This window comes from Erpetoichthys calabaricus, chromosome 11 (assembly GCF_900747795.2).
Source record: "Erpetoichthys calabaricus chromosome 11, fErpCal1.3, whole genome shotgun sequence".
Lineage (NCBI taxonomy): Eukaryota > Metazoa > Chordata > Cladistia > Polypteriformes > Polypteridae > Erpetoichthys > Erpetoichthys calabaricus.
The window spans coordinates 121,894,278-121,919,434 of NC_041404.2; the positions used below are offsets into that span (position 1 = coordinate 121,894,278).

The window sequence follows — 25,157 nt, forward strand, 5'->3', positions numbered from 1 at the left end:
AAGAGTGCTGGGAGAGAAACTGCTACAAAATGGCGTCTGGACGTGACGTAGTGAATTGTTACAAAAGAGTCATGTTTAAGCGGGTTGAATTGTCGGAAGGGTGAGGTTTGCCTTTTTATTATGCCTTTTTATGAGAGAAATGCATCCATTTTGTCTCTACTGAGCAAAGAAAATAATAAGAACAAATTTCTACAACTAACTTGTCTATATATATTTTTTCTCTATGGATTACTTTCTTTTCTTTTTATCCTGTATTTTTTATTTTGTATGAGAAAATAATATGCCAAATGCTTGTCACTAACATAAACTCCATAATGTGAAATATTGCATGTTCAACTTGGTTTTTACATACCCCTAAATCCATCCATTATATCACCTTCTGCAGTGTCATGGGGGATAGAGGCCAACTCTGCAACATCGGGTACAACGCAAGAAATAACAGAGCCCACTGCTAGGAACAAATATTAAAATATACACATATACTGTGAACCTATTCATACTGCATTAACTGTTTTCAGCTGCCATTTAAAGGATTATGCTGTAGCCATTTTTTAAATCTCTTACTTACCCCATGTTGTTTGTAGTAAAAGCCAAGAAAAAATATTCATTTCATGTTTATATGTTGAGCAAAGATAACAAAGTTCCTGACACAATAGGCTTCTATGGGGACCAACACAGAACAAACACCAAACAATTTTCAAAACATCCATAAAAAATCTCAATCTCTTTTCCTTCTTGTTGTTCACTGAAGTGGACACGCCACCCTCCCAGATGAATGTTTTTTTACATTGTAGGCTGTCAAGGCTGCCATACAGCTTCTGTATAACTTCTGTCTCCTCTGTGCAGATCTGGTGTCTCATGGGCTTCTGCAGTGGACAGTTTTTTAAGAGATGCTCCGTTGTCTTGCTGCTGTCATAGGCTTGTGTAGTGGACAGTCATGCAGGAGATGCTCTGTTGTCTGGCAGCCTGTTTTACATGGGCACTTGTGTGACTGACCAGTCCAAAACTAGGTGTAGAGGTAGTGGTTTAGGTGGTTGTGGCCTGTGGCCTGAAGATAGCCACCTGCTCAGGACTTGAAAGCAGGTGGTATGGGGCACTCTTATTATAGTGTGGGTGCTGATGCAACCACTTGGTCTGTTCATTGGCCCTGATGATGGTCCTAGCTGTCTTTTTGTTCTTTTTATAGATCCATCCCTTGCCAATCTGTCAGCAATTTCATTGCCTAGTAAAGTACACTGCAGTTGAAGGAATCCACTGCAGAATGGCTGTTTGTCTTCCGTATAGGAAAATGAGAGTGGTAGATAGCATTCAGCTCTGTGTCTGTAGCAGACTGCAGTACCTGCATTTCAAATAGGGTGTCTGTAAAGAACATGACATTGTTATAGGTGTCAGAGCTGTTTTCTGCATTGCCCACACCAATCTAATATCATCAAAATCAGCCTTAAAATTTGTGGAATAAAGGCTGGTGGTGAAGTAGAGCCTTTCTTCTTTGTCTCCTGGGTACCTGATGAAGATTCCGGTGCCACCATTTTTTCACTGTCTGCTATCAGTATAGACATGTCCATTTGTCTAGGGGGCATTTGTTCAGGATATATTTCATGGTGAAGGTCCTCATCTCTGCTGTGTTGTGAGAGCCTTTCTTGCTGATGTCAGGAATTCTGCCGTGTGTTATGGGTGCATTAGCATTGCTGCATGCAAGATAGTGGAAAATCACAAGTAATTTTATATGATTGATGTTATGTGTGTACATTAATAAGTTGCCTAGGGTTTCTGATGTGTTTAAAACCTTTGGAACCTTTAGATTTACTGAAATTGGAGGCTATGTTAAAGAAACCTCCTACTGACTGATCTATAGCTTCTTATTTGGTTGTAACAGGTCAGGTCAGGTTGGGGAGCATACACTGGTACAGCATGTTGCTGTACCTACCACAGAACAAAACAGCTTGGGATCCTGGTTGGCAACTCCCCAGCCAGACATGCGGTCCAGTCCCACCATCTATCTGCCACAGCCATGTGTTACGTGGGTGTCGTCTTGGCTTGGTCTGGCCACTCTGGTCCTCAGCAATGAGGAACCTGTGAGCCAGATCACCCTTAGGGAATTGCGCCACATGGCCACGTTTCCTCACAATGCTGGTAATGTGTCTCATTTGGAACTCAGTGAGAAACCGTTTATTCAACACAAAGTCAAAACGGCGGTACCCAAGAATTCTCCAATGAGACACAGTACCAAAGGAGTCCAGTCTTTGTCTTAGGTCACTGGATAGCAATAATGTCTCGCAACCACAGAGCAAAACAGAAAACACCAGGACTCTTAACACTTCGACGCTCGTCCTTTTGCAGAGATATTGGGAGTGCCACACATCCCTTTCCAGCGACTTCATGACACACCCCCATGATATCCCAATCTCTCTACTGATTTCATAGGAAGAGTCACCAGTGAAATGAATGTTGCTGCTGACAACTGTAACTATAGTGTGCAATATTAAATTATCCATATTACTAACCGAGAATGCTAAACCGGATGATGGACGCAGGCACATCCGGCAATGGGCCGTAGCTGCAAAAAGATGTACTGCGCAGGCGCAAAAAGAGTCCGCGAGGGTCGGTTACTAACCGAGAATGCTAAACCGGATGATGGACGCAGGCACATCCGGCCATGGGCCGTAGCTGCAAAAAGACGTACTGCGCAGGCGCAAAAAGAGTCCGCGAGGGTCGGCTGAGGAGCCGAGAAAGGCGGATAGAAGAGGGCGAGAGAGGCGGATGAGGGGCCGCGAGAGGCGGACAAGATCACAGAAAAAAGGAGTGAGCACAGGAAAAATTGAGAAATGAGGCGCAAAGAGCACCGAAAAAAGGAAACGGCACATAAAAAAGTATTCAAACGCAAGCAAAGCACGAAACACATTGCACACGAAACTAGACCCAAAAAAAAAAAAAAAAAAAAAAAAGTCTCGCGCACAACAGCAAGGCCCCCCCCCCCCTACAGGCACTGGACGGGACACACACCAAGAGGGGGATTCAACAAGCCCATGGAACACAAAAAAAAGAACACAAAACCACCCCACAGACCCTACAAGCAAGGGACGGGACACACACAAAGAGGGGGATTCAACAAGACACAGGAACACAAAAAGAAAGAAGACGCTCGCGCGACAACAATCCTCAACCCCCCCCCCCCCCACACACACACACACACATCCATAAGAAGTGACACCCAAAGCCACATATTCTAAAGTGAACATCAACACCTTCACACTAGACAGCATAGGTGTCAGCATTGGTGGATCTCCTTACAATAAAGCACTATTAACCGTTCAACTGCAGAAAAAGAAACATATTAACAGTGACTGCGATCCTTCTTATTACTTATCCATATTTCGCATGCTGAGAAAGAAACAAGTCATGAATACACGGTCACGGGTACAAAACGAAAAGGAAAGGATAACAGAAACAAACACACGAAAACGAAAGAAACAACAAAATAGACGGCTATGCAGCATAGGTGGATCTCATTACAATAAGGCACTATTAACCGTTCAACCGCAGAAAAGGCTCCATATTAACAGTGAGTGCAATTCTCCTTATTACTTATCCATATTTCTAAAAGAAAAAATGTCTCGACTCCAAAAACGCAAAGCTCAACTAAAGCTTCTAACTAACGATGTACCTAAAAGTAAAAACTTTATGAACTGCATTAGATCCTACAATGGTTCATTTGCTTTTGCATATACCGGAGTAAATATCAGGCCACCAAAAGGCAATGGCCCATACTACTTTCGCATATGTGCACAAATACTGCATCGCATTGGAACAGTGCACCCTGAAACAAATCAACAACGCAAATATGCACAAATCTACATCCTAGATCCACATGACGCAAACTATCAATCAAAGTGCTGCATCGCAACAGGCACGGATTCAAAACGAAACACCTCCCGTCTCAGACATACGTTAATGGCAGCGAAGGCTACAACGGGCTTCTCACACAGCACAGGCAAATCGATTACAGCTCCAAAACAACACGTCCCAAATACTACACATGCAACAACGCGCCTCTCAAACGGCACAAGAAAAACATACACCAGTAAAATTCATTCGGATTAATGAATGTCATTTGCAATCATTGTCATTCAGTTCACTTCCCTGAAGAAACAACTGGAAATACAAGTTATACATTTACACGTTGTTGTCAAAAGGGTCAAATTAGACTGCCTTCTTTACATTCATATACTGAATATCTACAGAGGCTTATAACTGACGATGTACCTGAAAGTGAAATCTTTATCAACTACATTAGATCCTACAAATCGGTATCCACTATGAACATTAACGGTGGCACTGCACATGACATCCGTCTTGAAAAAATGTTGTTTATTGATGAATGTTCAATGGCATGAAGTCACTTACTCAACACCATTCATAAACTTCTACAAACGTTTATGAATAATAATATTCGATTTGAAGGAAAGGTACTTTTATGAGGAGGAGATTTTAGACAGTGATTAGCTATTCTTCCAGATGCCATGCACTCAGCTATTGTTCAGTGCACCTTAAAATACGCAGACAATTGGCATTGCTTTCAAAAGATACAGTTAGTAAAAAAGATACGATGTCCAGAACCAGATCATAACAATTGCTTATTACAACTGAGAGATGGTACACTCACCAATACAGCTGGACTTCAGGCACATATTATTACAATTCCTCAAGCCTTTATCTGCGACAACTTAGTTACAGAGAGATTTGGAGCAGCAATCTCATTAGACCAAATGCCCCTTTTAACACAACGCACTATATTATGTCCAAAAAATATTAATATGGAAAACATTAATACCCAAGTCATTCCATTACTTCCTGGAGAGACACAAGTCTTTCTAAGCTCTGACAAACTTGACTCTGATCACAACAATAACCATCTTAAATGACCTTACAAGTTCTGAGCTGGAATTACCTTTTACACTTAAACGGCGTGTACAAAGAAATTTCAAATAAACCTTTACACTGTGCCACACACTTTATTGTTTGCTTTCTATTTGCATCATCTACACCGTCACACTATTCTATATCTCATTCATACATCACGCTCTTTGTCATTCCCAACAACAGGGGTTGGCGAGCGAAGCGAGCAGGGGGCGGAGCCCCCTAGTCAACTATAGTGTGCAATATGAAATTAGCAGATAAGGATAGTATAACCAAGCTGTTTAGTACATGTTTTATGTGTGAAGGATGTTGACTTTGTATAACCAAAGGGTATAATTGGTACAGAAATAGCTCATACCATTGACAGCTTACGCATGTAAAATGTCATGCTGCCAAAAAGAGTTGACTGGCTGTAAACTGGGAATAGTTGGCATTAGTAGACTTTTAGGGTATGTAAGAAACTGTGCAAAAGTAGCATTTTGTCTACAAAGCAAATGGAAACATACAGCCTAAAATTTTAACAGCAAACACCAGTACTTTCAGGATAAGGCCCAGTCCCCCATGACCCGGAAATGGATTGTAGTAGATTAGACATGATCTGAATATGAAATTTTCATTAAATTGTGTACTGTGGGTTTCAGAATTAGTATTTTTTGTTATACTGTTTCAGTTTCCTAATACATCCATAAATGTGTATAGTAAGTTGATTTGCATCTCTAAATTGGAAAATATTGGTATAAGTAAGTGTCCTGCTATTGATTTGTGCCATATCTGGGTTTACTACCTGCCTTTTGTCTAGTGCTACGAAAATGTGCTTTGGATTCTGAAACTGTGCATGCAAATAATCAAATTTTAACTATGAAAATTTAGGATTTAGTAGTGTTCTGAAACTCGCTTTGAGGTATTTTAAAATAATTTCCTTCACATTTTAAGATATCTGCAATACATTTTGAAATATCTCAAATGAATTTCAAGATATCTCAAATACATTTTCAAATATCTCAAAATAATTATGTCTGCATTTCAAGATATCTGAAATGAATTTTCAGATATCTTAAATTGACCTTTCGTGCATTTTAAGATATCTTAAATGCATTTCAAGATATCTCAAAATAATTTCCTGTAAAACTGCCTATTATTTCAATGGAACTTCTTGTTTATTATAAGATATCTTAAAACGTATCCTGAAATGAGCAGGAAGTGATGTTGAGATATCTGAAAATTCATTTTAGATATCTTGAAATACAACTTGAGATATCTTGAAATACATTGTTAGATATCTGAAATGGAGCAGAGACCCATTTTAAGATATCATGAAATTAATTTTAGATATCTAAAAATGTATTTTAGATATCTCAAACAACAGTGAATTTTAAGTTATCTTAAATGCTTTTTGAGATATCTTAATTATATTTCGAGATATCCTAAAATAACTTCCCACTCATTTTAAGATATATCAAATGCATTTTCAGATATCTCAACATAACTTCCTGCACATTTTAAGATATCTCAAATAGATTTTCAGATATCTTAAAATAACTTCTGTGCATTTCAAGATATCTCAAATACATTTGTAGATGTTGTATTGTAGGTAGAAATAAATAGCCAGAAACTTTATATTTTGTGTTTTGTGGAGAATGTTAGGAATGATAAAAAGACAAATGGAGAACAATATAAAGAAGTAGCTAAAAACATTTGCCCCATTAAATATCTGTGGCAAAACTTCCAAACTGACTTTCATCACCATTTGCTAACTAATACCATATAGCTACAGCAACATTGCAATCCCAGGTTCTGAAATTCCTAAATATGTGTAAAATATCCTGGAGAGTAAATACTTTTTCAAGCAACTTTATATATGGACTTTAAAGCAAACTAATATATCATTTTCTTTAAGTACTAAGAATGTCATTTTTGAGAACATGCAATAAAACAAAACTTGGAATGTATCAAGTAATACTTTATAATTAAATTATTGACACATTTTATCCTGAAAAAATGCCAAATTGGACTGCAAGTGGATGAATTACTTTTTATTTATAAGTTGCATACTGTTTTAGTTTGGGAAAATGGTTCAAAGGTTTTAACAGAAAATAAGCAGGCAAGAATCAGAGAGGAAAGGTCCAATACTTCAATTGTTTACTTGTTCAAATATAATATCAGTTACATACAATATAATAGCAATATACATGCAGATATAGGAATTGTACTATTGACTTACAGTAATATATATAAAGATATGTGATTTATACTATTAACTTACAGTAATACAGATATGTGAATTATACTATACTTACAGTAATATCAAAAGACCCAGAGCCATCATCCTAGACCAGTAGACTGAGGGAGCCCGCGTGTCAGTCTCGTCAGAGGATCAACTCGTGAGCCTGGTCCAATACCGGGCGGTGTGCACGTTCCCCACGGTTGAGCTTCCGAAGAAACTGAGGGCGGAACCTTCCCTTATATACTAATTGAGTGTCCTTACCCAAAATGGCTTACGTGTAAGCAGTGTATACAGAAGTGATCAGTTTCAGCACACACCCTTCCACGGGACGCAGTATTGTTTTTCTTCTACTTGGCCCTCACTGAGATGGTGCCTAGTATCAGAAGACACACAATAACAAGCGTTGCTTGCAATGAAGCCCCTCGAAGTGAAAAACAAATACATGGCCTTGACTGTATTCCCATAACATTCTGAAACTCTTTATGAGAAGCAAGTTTTTGCACATTCTTTCGCTATCATCCCAAACATTCCAATCTTTGTAGCTGGTTTTGCACTGAAGCGACCAACCCCCCCTCTTACTCCTTTATTTCATCCCTTCTCCTGTTACAGAGAAAACCTTTTTTATTACACATACAAACAGCTGTACTTGTGTTAAACCATTTTACAGATGCTAATAGAGATTTATTTCAAAATCTGTAAAATTTAAAATAAAATTGGTGGTATAAATATCATCGAAAGGAGCCAGTTAAGGTGGTTAACCAGATCACCTCCAAAGACCTGGAAAAACATCTTGCTGCTGATGGTGTATCTGTGAATCGTTCTACAATTCAGCACAATTTGCACAAAAACATCTGTATGGCAGGGTGATGAGAAAGAAGCCCTTTCTGCACTCACACCACAAACAGAGTTGCTTGTTGTATGCAAATGCTCATGTAGACAAGCCAGATTCATTTTGGAACAAAGTGCTTTGGACTGATGAGACAAACATTGAGTTATTTGGTCATAACAAAAAGCGCTTTGCATGGCGGAAGTAGAACACTGCATTCCAAGAAAAACACCTGCTACCTACTGTCAAATTTGGTGGAGGTTCCATCATGCTGTGAGGCTGTGTGGCTAGGTCTCGGACTGGGGCCCTTGTTAAAGTCAAGGGTCGGATGAATTCAACCCAGTATCAACAAATTCTTCAGGATAATGTTCAAACATCGGTCACAAAGTTGAAGTTACGCAGGGGTTGGATATTCCATCAAGACAATGACCCAAAACACAATTCAAAATCTACAAAGGCATTCATGCAGGGGGAGAAGTACAATGTTCTAGAATGGCCGTCACAGTCCCCTGACTTGAATGTCATCAAAAATCTATGGAATGATTTGAAGCAGGCTGTCCATGCTCGGCAGCCATCAAATGTAACTGAACTGGATAGATTTTGTATGGAAGAATGGTCAAAAATACCACCATCCAGAATCCAGACACACATCAAAGACTATAGGAGGCGTCTAGAGGCTGTTATATTTGCAAAAGGAAGCTCAACTAAGTATTGATGTAATATCTCTGTTGGGGTGCCCAAATTTATGCACCTGTCTAATTTTGTTATGATGCATATTGCATATTTTCTGTTAATCCAATAAACTTAATGTCATTGCTGAAATACTACTGTTTCCGTAAGGCATGTCATATATTAAAAGGAAGTTGTTACTTTGAAAGCTCAGCCAATGATAAACAAACAAAAATCCAAAGAATTAAGAGGGGTTCCCAAACTTTCTTATATGACTGTAAATATCCAGCCATCCATCCATTATCTAAACCCAGTTATCCAGGGCAGGATCATGGGAAGGGTACCATTCTAGCAAGCAAAGCACACAAGGCATGAACAATCCATGGACAGAACACCAGTCCATTGCAGGATGAATACACACATGCATGCCAGTCCACCTAACTTGCATGTCTTTTGAACTGTGGAAGGAAACTGGAGCACCTAGAGGAAACCCGTAATATGGAATTGACTTACAAAGTTGGTAAGATCTATTTTCACTTTCTACCAAGTTTATCTATTCACTGTTTACATTTTGGTTTATTTTAGCTTTTTTGTTGATTTGTTGCCATTTTATTCTCTTATCTAAACAGCAGTTAACAATTAGGTGGAGAATAAAGTGGCACCAAAGAAGTTGTCCAGAAAACTTGGCATCGGTTGCCCCTGTTTATTATTAACCAGCTATTTAATACATTAAGTGTTAAGGCTGCACTTAAAGTAATTGGTTTGAGTGTTACTCCTCCACAGACCACTCTTTGTCCAGTGGTGTTACTTACATGGCAATGGACAAGATCCTACTACAGTAATTATGTGACAAACCCACCAATAATGATCATACAAGAATTAGACAGATAATCCTTCTTAATCAGTATTAAATTACATTTATTCTTATTATTCTTATGTAGTGCTGTTCAGTGAATACAGGCCTAGCAGATGTACGGAGCCTTACAGATACAATCAGAAAACTACATAATCATTTAGCATTTACTTTGGCACATAGAGAACGAAAAAATCTTTTGATATTATTAATATAGAGGTAAGTCAGTACTAAGAATTGTTAGGGCACAAATAAAAAGGTAAAATAATAAAAATAATAATAAATCTTATTGAATTCGCTCTGTAATGTTGATTTGCGCTTGTATTGTAATCTTTATACAGCTTCTATTGATATGACATGTACAATTTCAGTTTATTGTTATTGTACGTTTTACATTAACCTTAAAGGTTATTTCAAGTTTAATAATGCTTGCACCCTAGGTCTGAAGTAATGGCAAGTCTAGGATTAAACTCCGCCCTGCGCCACACCGAGCCAGCTTTTAATAAACTGCTCCGGAAAGTGAACAGCCAAGAAAAGAAGGCGGGCATAGAATGCTTTTGAATGTAAAGAATAAATTGGCTAAGTTAACTTACAGTTTACTCCACGCAGGGAGGACCCGGGAAGTGAACCCTGTGTTCGGATTCAGCGGGTTGGAAAATGGATGGATGGATGAACTTACAGTTTAAAAAACGTCTTGGTGTCAGTATATAATAAAGAATGGACGCTCCGTCTAATAGAATGAGGAGGACCCTGAACTTGACTAACAGGTTACATAATGAACAGACAGAAGAGCGAAAATTTATATTCCGCTTAAATGCTTATTTTGAAGGACATGACACTTTGTTACACGTGTTATCCAACGAGTAATATTTAATTCTAATGTTTCTCGGATGTGATTTTGTGGTGTTTCTGAATGTATGTAATTGTGTCACGTCACCTTATCCGTTGATTTTGTGTTTCAATTATTAGAAATAATGTAAAGATTTTTTATATAGCGCCTTCCTGAACTGTGCATGTTATAAAACAACACAGATAGACAGGATGCACGATAAAACAAATAAATCACAGTTAACATCGAGGTACACGAAACCTTAACTCCTGGGAAGTACAAACCGCCAAAATAATAAGGTTAAAACGCATTTTTTTTCTAAAGGGAATGAATAAAGAAGATTCTTCCGGGAGTTTTGCCGGTTTAAGTATAAACGTTGAATCAGCCATACATAATCTAGATCTGTATTGGTTATTTAAAAATATATAAACAAATGAATAAATCCCTAGTATATGGAACATTTTCGGTCGCGATCTCAACATCTTTCATTTACTTTAAAAAGACACACCATTTTGCTTTACAAAATTGCAACTGGAGCGCAATTTGCATGTACAATAGGACGTGCCACCTCACTGACTTTAAAGTGTCCTGGTTTTAATTGGTTGTCAGGTTTTGATTGGCATTATAGGCATGTGTTTTTTACCGTTTCTGGTTGGCTGTCCCTTAATCCCGCCCAACAAGACGCACGAAAAGAACCAGTCCTTGTCGCCTCAGTGATAAAGCGCCACAATTAAATAGTTTTGGGTAGTAAAGAGAGCGGGCAAGGTGCCTTTTAAAATTTTAACTCATTTAGGACGTTTTGAAAAACTTTTTAAATTATGGCCACACCACCTAAGAGAATGTGTATCAGTCCTGTTTTTGACAACAGCTTTGAAAAGCGAGTAAAGAAGATTTCAATAGAGGGCAACATTGGTAAGTTTGATTTTTTTTTTGGATATAAGTAATGTATCTTCTCAGACAGACATCGATTTCTTAGAGTATGGTGTATGTTTTTTTAATACAATCTACTTGTAAATTCGTTTCGATCTCAGAAAATTAATGTGATTCTTTACTTTGTGCTTCTTTATCTCTAATTCAGGTTAGACTATGCTTTATAACGAGTATCATCTGAACAGCAGGTTAAAGAAAATGCTATACTGAAGAAATTGTTGGAATAAGGTCACTATAAAATGCAGTGTCATATAATGCAACGCGTATAACAACGATCTGAAGATTTTAAAAGAAAGTTGGCGCCAAAAGCCGTTTTGAAAGAGCCGCTGCGCGCCCTCGCCAAAGTCACCCCCATCTTCCTCTCTTTACCTGCACCAGCAATACTATTGGCTCACTTTATGCTAACGACGAGCGGCTATATATACAGTACACCCTAATATAAAAGGAAACCAAGCAGGATCGTTGCAATTTTTCTTTAACTTTTTGACAACGTACCATCAAAAAATAGATTCCATTCCTTAAATCACGAATGACGCTGATTTATTATGTTTTGCATCATTTGTATTCAGTAAATGGAGTTCCGATTTCTTTTGCTGGTGTCGTTTGCGGCATGTCATTTTTTCTATGGCCACGTGCCTTTATTTTCTAGTGTACTGGGGGCAACATTTTCAGTTCTTCCGTTACTACAGTTAAATTAATTATTGCAACCTTTATCAAATAATTTTGATGTGTATGATATTTTGAAGAGTCCGTATTCTAAAAACATAGTATTGTACCTTTTGCATTGTGGAAATTGAGCTATAGTAAGACAAAGTATGTTGTGGGGCTGCCTATTTCAGATTTTGAAAATAAAAATGCATTGTTTTCTACGGTTACTTCAGCAGACACTTGTAAAATCTCACCCTCTATAAATTTTGTTGGTACTGAAAATTTGTTTATTGTGGAGACTTTTCATTTAATACTGTGGCCTGTCACCCTGTCCAGAGCTGCCTTGTATCCAGGACAAATTGGCTAAGAGCTCTGCAATGACTAGGAATGTGTTTAAGAAGTGCATGTTAGGTTCTGAAATACTGTCTTATATTCATATAATGTAGTACACTGTGTATTTTAACAACATCAGTTGTTGGACGTTTCTGTTTTGGATTCTTTTTTCTGCCCTCTTTTCCACTTATGTGACTAAAGTTTCTGGATTTTAGTCAGATTTGCTACCCGTGCTTTAAAATACTTGTACTGTAGTCTCCAAAGTAACTCCTGTAGTACCTTCAGCAAGAGTGTTCTGTTTAAGCGTTTGTAATTCTTTCTGCATATTATATAGATTATATTAAATACAGCATGCTTTTATTAATTTCTTTTTTTGTATTTTACAGCTGCAGGCAAGTCTACATTTGTTCGAATGCTGGAGCAAGCAACTGATGAGTGGGAAGTAGTCCCAGAGCCAATAGCAAAATGGTGCAATGTTCAGACCACAGAAAATGAGTTTGAGGTACGCTTAGCTTTAGTGTCTTCTTCCATTAAATGTATTATGTTTACACCTTGATGTAGTTAATTTAAAAAAAATGTGTATTAGGATTGTCATGATAACAAAATTTCAAAGTTCGATAAAATACTAAGAAAAGTATTAAAATTCAATGCCATTTTTGATACCTAATACAGTATATAATCATGTAACTCAATAAAAATTATTTAAATAAGTTGCAAAGAATTTGTTAACACTGACGAAAACAAAAAAATTAAAAATGTTACTCATTAAATTCAAACATCTCAAGTAGTTCAATCTTTTGAAAAATATAAGAGTGAAGTTCTGTAAATAATAAAAAGTAAAGAATTTTAAATCGTTAACTTTTTTTTTCATTGATTAAAACAAACTGTTACTTGCAATCTTTTGTAAACAGTGTGCATAAAAATATTAAAACAAATATTAAATAAACATGCAAGAGTTATTCAGGAAAGTAACAGACAAACAGACCACTAACACAATTAAAGGCGTTACAAAAAATGCAAAAAGTGCACATTGCATTTTTGTGTAAATAAACTATGAAGAAGGACTAGTATGTCTTTTGTGAGGCATGCTTTTGTTGGGCTGCAAGTGAGCCATGATGTAATAAATACAGTTAGGTCCATAAATATTTGGACAGAGATAACTTTTTGTAATTTTGGTTCTGTACATTACCACAATGAATTTTAAATGAAGCAACTCAGATGCAGTTGAAGTGCAGACTTTCAGCTTTAATTCAGTGGGGTGAACAAAACGATTGCATAAAAATGTGAGACAACTAAAGCATTTTTTTAACACAATCCCTTCATTTCAGGGGCTCAAAAGTAATTGGACAAATTCAATAACTGGAAATAAAATGTTCATTTCTAATACTTGGTTGAAAACCCTTTGCTGGCAATGACAGCCTGAAGTCTTGAACTCATGGACATCACCAGATGCTGTGTTTCCTCCTTTTTAATGCTCTGCCAGGCCTTTACTGCAGCGGCTTTCAGTTGCTGTTTGTTTGTGGGCCTTTCTGTCCGAAGTTTAGTCTTCAACAAGTGAAATGCATGCTCAGTTGGGTTAAGATCAGGTGACTGACTTGGCCATTCAAGAATTTTCTTTGCTTTAATAAACTCCTGGGTTGCTTTGGCTGTACGTTTTGGGTCATTGTCCATCTGTATCATGAAACACCGCCCAATCAATTTGACTGCATTTAGCTGGATTTGAGCAGACAGTATGTCTCTGAACACGTCAGAATTCATTCGGCTGCTTCTGTCCTGTGTCACATCATCAATAAACACTAGTGTCCCGGTGCCACTGGCAGCCATGCACGCCCAAGCCATCACACTGCCTCCACCGTGTTTTACAGATGATGTGGTATGCTTTGGATAATGAGCTGTTCCACGCCTTCTCCATACTTTTTTCTTGCCGTCATTCTGGTAGAGGTTGATCTTGGTTTCATCTGTCCAAAGAATGTATTTCCAGAACTGTGCTGGCTTTTTTAGATGTTCCTTAGCAAAGTCCAATCTAGCCTTTCTATTCTTGAGGCTTATGAGTGGCTTGCACCTTGCAGTGCACCCTCTGTATTTACTTTCGAGTGTTGTTCACTTGGTTGGCTGTTGTGAAGGGGTTTCTCTTCACCATGGAAATGATTCTGCGATCATCCACCACTGTTGTCTTCCATGGACGTCCAGGTCTTTTTGCGTTGCTGAGTTCACCAGTGCTTGCTTTCTTTCTCAGGATGTACGAAACTGTAGATTTTGCCACTCGTAATATTGTAGCAATTTCTCAGATGGGTTTTTTATGTTTTCGCAGCTTATGGATGGCTTCTTTCACCTGCATGGAGAGCTCCTTTGACCGCATGTTGTCTGTTCACAGCAAAATCTTCCACATGCAAGCACCACACCTCAAATCAACTCCAGGCCTTTAATCTGCTTAATTGATAATGACATAATGACTGATTTGCCCATACCTGCCCATGAAGTAGCCTTTGAGTCAATTGTCCAAATACTTTTGAGTGCCTGAAATGAAGGGATTGTGTTAAAAAAAGGCTTTAGTTGCCTCACATTTTTATGCAATCGTTTTGTTCACCCCACTGAATTAAAGCTGAAAGTCTGCACTTCAACTGCATCTGAGTTGTTTCATTTAAAATTCATTGTGGTAATGTACAGAACCAAAATTAGACAAAAGTTGTCTCTGTCCAAATATTTATGGACCTAACTGTACATGCTCTGTAGCACAGCCGGAAATATATTAACTCACAGAGGAATCATGTCACTGTGTGTGCATTTAAGCACTGAAAAGTTCTAGCACCTTATGAAGTTGTAGGGGGACAATATTTTAGTAAGGGGTGCTGCTGACTACAAAGACAGTAGATAGAATATTATTTGTCCCCGGGGGAAATTTGGCTTTTTACAGAAGCTGTTTAAATAAATAAATAAAGTATGCATGTAAGATCATATAGGTCTACATGACCTTCGGTACATGCATGAGAAATTAGTGTCTCTGTCTAATTCAACTGCAGGAATGACTACCATTTATTTAAAAAATTAAATAAAATAGAAACACAGCAGGCTTAGTTTTTTGCCAGTTTGCAGACTCTTGTCAGACCTCCAATAAACTTTACGGGTTGTTCAGTAGAGTAGACATAGTGCCAACACATTGTTTCACTTCATTATCAAATAACCTTTCTGAACCGTAAATGATTTGTCAGTAGTAGCATTCTGCTCAGGTATGTAGACTTAAGTGAATTTCTCTATCAGTGCTTCAAAGAATGGCTTTATTTTCAAAAGGGATTTCTCACTACTGTCTGATGTAATGGGTAACAAAATGTAAATACCTTTTAGACTTGAGCTCAAATGTTTTTCAGTCATGATCTGCTCTTCATAATGCATGTCAAATGGTAATTTTGTTGACCTGTACATGTCAGCCTCAGCCTTCTGAATTCTATAGATTGAGTGCAAAGAAAGCCAACAGTTTGTTGGCCTGGATTTTGCTTTTGTTGTGTGCCACTCAGTAGACACAAGAGGCCTCAAGTAAATGTGCTTGCCGACAAGACAGTACACACACAAAGTAATGGGAAAATGTATATGTGATAATATACTGATCTTTATACTTATTAGGCTAGTATGTATTTATTGAGCTTCTCTTTCAACTTGAATCATCAAATAAAGAGCATTTAGACCTGGATGGACTAACCATGGTTCCCAAACTTTTGTTTAGTTATTACTTTTAACACGTGCCTGTATAATATATGTAATACTCGTATGTGTAATATTTACACGGACATTCAGAAGTGGTGACAGAGTTTACCATTTGAGCAAAGTCATTACCTTTGTGTGTTTCACTATCAATAGAACTGGAATCTACTGTATATTATAGTCACTGGCAATTTCTAAAGAACCAATAGGAAAAATGTCTCTGTTCTTAATGCTTTTCATATTTTGACTGCCTGCATTCCTTCTGTCCTGCTGCTGCAAATGGCTGCTGTGCACAAAAGACAACTTAACTTGGGGAAGGTGGTGTTTTTGCTACTAGCTGTTTATGAATTATCTCAGGAATAGTGGTAATGAGGTTAAAAAGTACATGGCTGATCAGTCTAGAGACAGGAATGTTTCTGTTAAAAACAAATATTTTTTTCATGAGTGTTAATAAATTTAACATGCCATGGAGCTGCAGTGCAGCAGATGATGCCTCAGCACCTCACCCGTTCTGATTAACCAATAATCCTGACCTCATTGGGTCTCCGGTGGTTTCAACTCTTCTGGGGATGAGGCTCCCCTTCATAATGTTATTTTGATACTTTTGACATACCTGATGTGTATCTTTCCAATACTTTATTTATTGTCTTTTAGCCATTAATGAAGAAAAAAAAAATACAATTATCTATAAAGGTGGGCCTACAGAAATGTAATTCTGCTTAATTTGCCGGGTGTCTTAAATTTTCTTTCTCCAAAATCTCTTTCTAGGAACTTTCTACTTCTCAAAAGAGTGGTGGTAACTTGCTTCAGATGTTGTATGACAAACCAAGTCGTTGGGCTTACACTTTCCAGACTTATGCCTGTTTGAGCAGAGTACGTTCCCAGCTGAAGACTGTTTGCCCAAAATTGCGTGAGGCTGAACATCCTGTACAATTCTTTGAAAGATCAGTTTATAGTGATAGGTAAGCACATTGCTGCTGGTTAGCCTAAACTATTTTCTTCTGGTTATAAAGTTTTAATGTCAACTCCTTCTATGATATAATTTACTTCATTGTGTAAAATTAGTTTCCTATTGTATATGTCTATCCTGTCCTAAGGTAATTCGTGTCTAATTTAAAGTTTAGAAAGAGGAATTAACTGAAATGTCAAGGACTAGTCCTGCCAGTGAATATTTTAAGGTTAAAAGCAGTTAATACATATTTCTTCAAATTATTGGGAAACTAGTTCATACATGGAAAGAATGTGCAAACACCATACAGACAATGAATGTGTTTAAGATTTGAACCTAGTCTCCTGGAACTGTGAGACAGCTGTGCTAATCACCATGTCACCTCAATTAAAAATTAAATCTTTGTCCCCAGTTTAACCTTTTTTTTTTGTTCTCTATTGTTATCCTTAACAGAAAGCAACTATTATTTATTTATTTTTGCTACAACATATTTTATTTTTTTCTGTGTTATTTTTAGGTATGTATTTGCCTCTAGTTTGTTTGAGTCTGGAGACTTAAATGAAACTGAATGGGCTGTATATCAAGATTGGCATGCCTGGCTTCTAAACCAGTTTGAATCACAAATTGAGCTGGATGGGATAATTTATTTAAGAGCTGAGCCGCAGGTGAGTTGTTATGGACTTCATGTTATTGATAATATCTTCATCTGAAGTTTTCATTTTGCCGCTTAAAGAAGATTAAAATTAAAGTTAAACAAGCCATGTTTTGCCTGTTACTTGTTATTGAATAAATTATTTACATAATTATAATAAGATGGGGGCGGCACGGTGGCGCAGGAGGTAGCACTGCTGCCTCGCAGTTGGGAGACCTGGGTTTGCTTCCCGGGTCCTCCCGGCATGGAATTTGCATGTTCTCCCTGTGACTGCGTGGGTTTCCTCCGGGTGCTCCGGTTTCCTCCCACAGTCCAAAGACATGCCGGTTAGGTGCATTGGTGATTCTAAATTGTCCCTAGTGTGTGCTTGGTGTGTGTGCGCACCCTGCGGTGGGCAGGCACCCTGCCTGGGGTTTGTTTCCTGCCTTGCGCCCTGTGTTGGCTGGGATTGGCTCCAGCAGACACCCGTGACCCTGTAGTTAGGATATAGCGGGTTGGATAATGGATGGATGGATATAATTAGATAACATCTACTGGATCGGATGCCAAAAATGATGATAAGCAAAAATCTAGATACAGTATAGTAATTGTGCAGGATAGAGATTCACAAGATCGATCTTGAGATTTTAAAAATCCATATCAAATCGTTTAAATGAGAAATAACAATTAATCAGAAAATTTTTACCCAGGCCTATTGTAGGCACTGTTACTATTAAATTACTTCTCCCAGTGGCTGAGTTGTTTTGATCAAAGTTGTTCTTAAAATATCCTTGTAATGAAATTCCGATAATTACATTCATACACATTTATTTTGTTTTGAAAAAGTTATTGAGCAATTTGTTCAGGAGTTTGTAAGGAGTACGGATATCAGATTAAATATCACTATTTGAATGCAATTCATTGAATTGAATACATGTTTAACACCCAGAATTGGTAACCTAACTTTGAATGTATTTGAATATTTACTTATTTTAACTGGAATATACAAACCTTGTTTTTTGACTAATCTAACATTCCTAGTAAGGAATGGTAATTTTGAATAGTTTAGTCATGGTTGTGATTAGTAGTTAATAGTCTTATTTGTCTAACATTACAGAAATGTATGCAGAGACTTCACCTCAGAGGTCGTGAAGAGGAACAAGGCATTGAACTTGACTACCTAGAGAAACTGCATTATAAGCATGAGTGCTGGCTATATAATAGGACAACACTGTAAGTTAACTTTTTCTACCTTTTTCAGCACTATCTTTTATGAAATTTATTTTCTTGTGTTTAATTTTTATTATTCCTCTGTTCCCTATAGGCTTGACTTTGAATACTTGAAAGATCTTCCAGTGCTAGTTTTGGATGTAAATGATGAATTTAAAGCCGACAAAATTAAACAAGAGGGTCTCTTAGACAAGGTATATTTATTTCATTAGCTTGGATTTAATAGACACATTTAAGATTAATGTAAAAATTAGCAAAATTTTAAACCTTAAATTGTTATTAATGTTTTCTGAAATAACCTGTTATATACAATAGGTTTAATTGTGTTTGAGCACTTGTTTGTTTTTCTCTGGTGCAGCTGATATGCCTAAACTGGGAAATATATGCATTTATAGGTTTGTATAAATGCCAAATACACAAATTAGTGACTTAATATTGCAGTATATAGAAAAAAATTGTAATGTAAAATATCTTGTTATATGTGTTTTAATACATAACCACTATGTTGTTTAGTTTTAAGTGTTTTTGCTGCTTATTACCCTAAGAAATACCTTATCTCAAACTTCTAAGCTACCAAAGGTAACCGCCAATCTAATCTCTAATTATGTGTACACACAAATGATTAACAAAAATTTCAGCATCAATATGTAACTTTAAAATATTCTATAAATTTTCTGGACCTGCTTATTCAGAAATGGGTCATATAGAGTTGGAGCCTTTTAGGGCTGAAATGGGAGCAGCCAGAAACCCATCCAGGATGGGATATTAGTCCATTGCATGGTCTATAAACTGATACTTGTGGAACTTTTAGTGCTGCTGTTTAACCTAACATAGTTCTCTTTGAAGTGTGGTAGGAAACCAGACAGAATATAGAGAGAGAAGGAACATATGTGAAATGTAAATCTCCTTGAAGACATAGAGCGCTTTTAATAATAATAATAATAATAATTCTTTACATTTATATAGCGCTTTTCTCACTACTCAAAGTGCTCACATGCACTTTAATGACCCGGTTGTTCATAGAAATCCAATTTATAAAATGCTACATAGCAGGTAGCAAGACCAGGGTAGTGGTCACTGAGGAACTAGGTAATGTCCATTCATTGTCTGTAAACTCTTTCAAGATAACTCTGTCCTACCAGTCCTTGCTTCGTACAAGCATCCAGTACCCACAGGAAGAAAATGGTGGAAGCAGCCACAAGCAAATTTTCTGAGGCAGATGCTTGGGTGGTTGCATTATTCCTTCTCCTGGTTGAAAAAGTCTGTCTCACTTTTTCAGCAATCTCTAAATTTATATCCATCCATCCATTTTCCAACCCGCTGAATCCGAACACAGGGTCATGGGGGTCTGCTGGAGCCAATCCTAGCCAACACAGGGCACAAGGCAGGAACCAGTCCCGGGCAGGGTGCCAACCCACCGCAGGACACACACAAACACACCCACACACCAAGGCCAATTTAGAATCAACAATCCACCTAACCAGCATGTCTTTGGACTGTGGGAGGAAACCGGAGTGCCCGGAGGAAAACCCACGCAGACACGGGGAGAACATGCAAACTCCACGCAGGGAGGACCTGGGAAGCGAACCCAGGTCTCCCAACTGCGAGGCAGCAGCGCTACCCACTGCGCCACTGTGCCGCCCCTAAATTTATATTGGTGAGCTAAATTTACAGTGCTAGGCTCAGCAGCACAATCTCTGGAGCAGTGTTTGGCGTAACATGTTAAAAGTAACGTGCGTTACGTGGTCCAATTACTTTTTAAAGCAATATAACACAATACTTTTCATTGAAGTAAAAGTACCTGTGTTGTTATCCCAGCAGCACACACAATTAGAGCTGCAACTAATGATTATCTTAATAATCAATTAATATGACGATTATTTTGTCGATTAATCTACCAATTGGATTGTAAAAAAATCATTTGAAATTAAATAGATAGATAGATGATAGATAGATAGACAGATACTTTATTAATCCCAGGGGGAAATTCACAAATCCCAGGGGGAAATTCACATTTCACCAAATAAACAGGTTTGTATAAAATTATATATATATATATATATATATATATATATATATATATATATATATATATATATATACTTTAAAATTATGTTTTTGTACAACATTTATAAAATAATTATTGAAAATAAATAGAATTAAGGTATTTCTGGCTCTGGTTTTGCAATACACACATACAAAATATGCTTAAATCACAACACTTTTCAATAAATTAACTAACCCACAATTTGTGTTATGTATTCAGAATCACAGTAAACCAACACTTCAAAATTAAATATGTAATTTCAATTGTAAGTTTTTTTCAGTTTCTGTGAAAAAGATGGTTTACTGGCAAAGCATCATGTAAAAATCTGAGCACTACAATATTCCACCACAGAAGAACTGTTATTTTAACTGAAGTTCCTATCTTTTTGTGTCTGGAAAACTTTTACCGCCACAGATTCTTTGGCACACTTGCTTGCAGCCAACACACTGTTGTAGCCTGCTGCATGTCAGTTGCCATTAGGAGTATACTGCTAGATGTTCACAATTGACTGTGTGATGCTTCCACAACATGTTTTGCCATCTAAACTAGGCTTGCTGTAGCAGTACTTGCACATTATTGTGTCTTCCTCCAGATTGTATAAAGCCAGTTGAAGTCCGATAGCCAGCTAGTCTGGAACTTCCTCTTTTCCACCACGCTCCTATCTTTTGACTTGGAATGAGTGATACAAGTTTCAGTGACGGTCGATGTGCTGTGAAATTCACTGCTGCACTGTTGCCGAGTTTTTGATTTTCTTTGCACATGAAACTGCAAAAAAAAAAAAAAATCTGCTCAGATAGGCACGTAATCTTTCTTTGTAACCATTTTTTGTAAACACATGCACACTACCGTTACACATGTTTGCACATGTGTAGTGCTGCACCATGATTTAGCAGAATGACCGTAGTCAAAAAAAAAAAACACCCAAATATGGCATGTGAAAAATCTGAATGACACATAATTTTTAGTCACCTATCATGAAATTTTGTCACATACGCTAGTATTTTATTTGCACTGTAGAGTGCTGGACTATGACTCGAATTATATTCCTCACTTCAAACTGAAAGTCATGATGTCATTATTCCTAGCCTAGCAAACATTGTATTTATATATCAGTATCACATAACACTGAAGTAACATTCAACTTACTGGGATGACAGAAATTGTAATTTCTCCTCAACAGAGACTGTAACAGTGTGTATCTTATTCAAATGTTTCTGCATCTCCGTTGTTCTCTCAGCCATACGAGGTCAAACCTACACATTTTGCACCTGACAGCCTTTTTTTTCCCGCATTTTTAGTAGAATGCTCAAAATCTCTGGAAGTCTTAGGTCACACTGACTTCTCTGACACTTGATTACTATCTGCCTTTTTTAAATGTGTTCACAACTGAATCAAGTAGTGATGCAATTGAGTGACAGAACCTACTCATGCTAATGATGTAATCAACTAGTCGATGAAAGTGACTGTTGCCAACATTTTCAATAATCAATTATTATTAGTTATGAAGATTAGTTGTTGTAGCCCTACAAAAATTATGTAGTAAACTGCCAAGAAAGGCACAATTCTAAACTTTATGAATTTTTTAAATACGTAGAATAATTTTAAAAAGTGTTTAAATTGGTTACTCAGCCATTCTTCTAAAGTTTTACCCCCAGATTTGATGCTGAACTAACACCAATCCTTCACTGGAACCCTTGAGGGCCATACTTCATGTAAAGGAGATTGGGTGTCAGTATGAGTGGTGCTATAAATAAAAGTGACTGTACTATGTTCTTTTAATAAAGCAAGTTGTTAATATTACATCTGTAAGTGTAAAGGAAACATTTGGATTAGATATTTTATTTTGAGTTGTAGGTTGGTTGCTGTGGTGTTTAAAGATTTTACCCTTTCTATTTTTTTTCTGGTTTACTTTCTTCTGCATCTGAAAGTTGTGCAGATTGGACTGATTTGTAACTTTAAAATAAACCTATGTAACCTGAGCATACCCTGTGGCATACTGGTACTTTATCATTATGCTTTGTGGCTTCTGCTAGATAGGATCTGGCCCACCTTTCACCCTGTAATTGGATTATGTGGGTTCAGACAATGGGTCAGTTCATGAATTTTAATATTTTACTGTGATTAACATACCATATTTTATCTCAGTCATTTAATATGTGTATGTTTGTCTAAAAATTGTACTTCTTTTCGTTTTCACAGGTTAAAGAATTCTTGGGCTCTTTGTAACCTTTGACCTTCAAGCAACTTCTGGACTGACATGTTTGCTCAATTTTAATCTTTGCAGATATCATCAAGAAGTTAGTACTGCAATTACCTTCTGATAATTTATAGTGCAGTTTTGACTCCAACAGACTTTGCTGCTTGTACAGTATCTTCAGCATAAATTCAGGAGTGCCTGTTGCCACACTGCAATATTACACTCCCAAGAATTTAATCATTCTCAAATGGAAGTGACTGATTGCCAGTCAGTTAGTCGTGCTTATCATAATTTATCTGCAGAAGCTTTAACTTTTAATGAAGTCAATTAATGGAAATTTAAGAGTGAAAGTGTTTTTAAGTTCAGGTTTGTATAGTTTTTAGTACAGACATTCTGGAAGAATTTTACAGAAGTTGCTGTCCTGTGCTGAGAAATATAATTTGTCTTTCCTCTGTCTTGCACTTGTATGTCTATCAAATAGACATTTTCATGTTCTTTGATAAAGTAAATTGTGTATTTGGTGTAACAAGGCTGCTGTAAATATGAATTGTGAGCAGTATTTTATGTTGTACTGTATGTGGCTCTCAATACTTTTTAGCCAATGAAACATTTGTACTGGGAGGTAGTTGATCCGTGGTTTTGGTAGTGGATCAGTCTTTTTATAATAGTGGGATTATGAGCATACTTGGTCATGGTTTACTTTTTTATTTAAATACGTTTTAATGAACCATTCAGCTGATCAATCTACAGGTGCAATAACAAAAGAAGTAGTAGAAACAAGACTTTCCTGTGAGCAAACACATACAGTGAGCTATTTAGCAAGTTAATGATGGAGGAACAGTTTGTGAAAGCAGGAATGAAGAAAGATGATCATCAGCCATAATTTAAAAGCGAAATAATGGTAGAGAGTAGGAGCAGTAGAATCAAATGACTGATCACCTAGAGTTTAGAAGAGAATATGAAGGTCAGCACCAGAAGATCCTGGTTCTTTTGAGTTTAGTTGGTATAAACAACCTAGATCAGGGGTGGCGAACTCCAGGCCAGGAGTGCCGCAGTGGCTACAGGTTTTCATTCTAACCCTTTTCCTAATCATTGATCAGTTTTCACTGCTAATTAACTTTTTCCCCATCACTTTAATAGCCTTGTTAGAAGAGTTCAGCCCTCTGAATTGATTCCTTTCTTCATTAAATGACAGCCAAGCAGAAATGAGATGTGAAATGAGCTAACAGATGACCAGCTAAACTGGGGCTTCAAACTCCAACCAATTTCACTTCAATCACTTTCTTAATGAGAAGCCAATTCTTTCTGTTAATTAAACCCGTTATTTAATTCCATGGCTTGTTGCTGCTCTCATTCTGCCACAGCACACATTTCAAAAACTGTTGTTTTTCTGTTCTTTCTAAGAGCACCGTCAAAATGTTTTGGTGACCTGAGAGATCAACCTTATCAAGACCATCACCTCTCTTTAATTTCGGATATTGTGTAATGGGCACAGGGGAGCTGGTCATTTGGTGGCTTGTTTTGTGTCTCATTATTGTTTGGCTGCTAATTAAAGAAAAAGAAACAACTATGGGGCCTGAGTCAAGTTAATTAAAAGAAGTAATCAGCAGCAAAAACTGGTCACTAATTAAGAAGATGGTAAGAATGAAAACCTGCAGCACTCGAGGCCTGGAGTTCGCCACCCCTGACCTAGATGGTCATTCTGGGATGATGGGGTTAATAAATTCTGTTTATAATAGTTTGGCGTCTGTATGACTAAGGAAGGTATATTCTATGTACTTAAATTATGCAAATTAAGAACGTCTTGTGTTTATGGCAGACTTTAGTATTGAAATATTTGAGTGTGTATTTATGTGTTCCATTTGTGAATATGTTAGCATGTTTTTCCCCCTTTGTACTGTTTACCTTACTTAGTCTCATAATTTACTTTTGTGATGACCTGTCTAAAGTGTCTGCAGTGAAGCTGCCATTTTTGCTTTCTAAAGGTTTTACCTGTGGGCTTCACAAAGAAAGTTTTAAATTTTTCTCTGAATAACTTTTAAAATGATAGCAAGAATACATTTTACAGCAGTTCGCATGTTCTCAATTGCAGCAATAGAATGCACAAATTTTGTTGTGGCATCTCAGTGTTTGCAAAAAAAAACAAAGTTAATGTAAAACATTTGTACATTTTGTATA

The 25,157-nt window shown here is 37.1% G+C and overlaps 2 protein-coding genes across 3 annotated transcripts in view; one reads left to right on the top strand and one right to left on the bottom strand.

The window, feature by feature from the left end:
- The window catches only part of LOC127529729 (uncharacterized), a 455,734-nt gene that overhangs the window by 418,537 nt on the left and 12,040 nt on the right, over positions 1 to 25,157 (bottom strand). The gene's annotated exons all lie outside the window — the stretch shown is intronic.
- LOC114660827 (deoxycytidine kinase 2-like) lies at positions 15 to 23,761 on the top strand. 2 transcript variants are annotated; one of them, XM_028813755.2, is made up of 7 exons: positions 15 to 100; positions 12,616 to 12,731; positions 16,694 to 16,887; positions 17,392 to 17,539; positions 18,623 to 18,738; positions 18,830 to 18,929; positions 22,982 to 23,761. In XM_028813755.2, exons 2-7 carry the CDS (start codon positions 12,642 to 12,644, stop codon positions 23,006 to 23,008), a joined length of 675 nt encoding a protein of 224 aa, XP_028669588.1. In that variant the 5' UTR covers positions 15 to 100; positions 12,616 to 12,641; the 3' UTR covers positions 23,009 to 23,761. The 2 variants fall into 2 exon arrangements, with proteins under 2 accessions (XP_028669588.1, XP_028669587.1); XM_028813754.2 differs by lacking the exon at positions 15 to 100 and adding an exon at positions 11,006 to 11,230.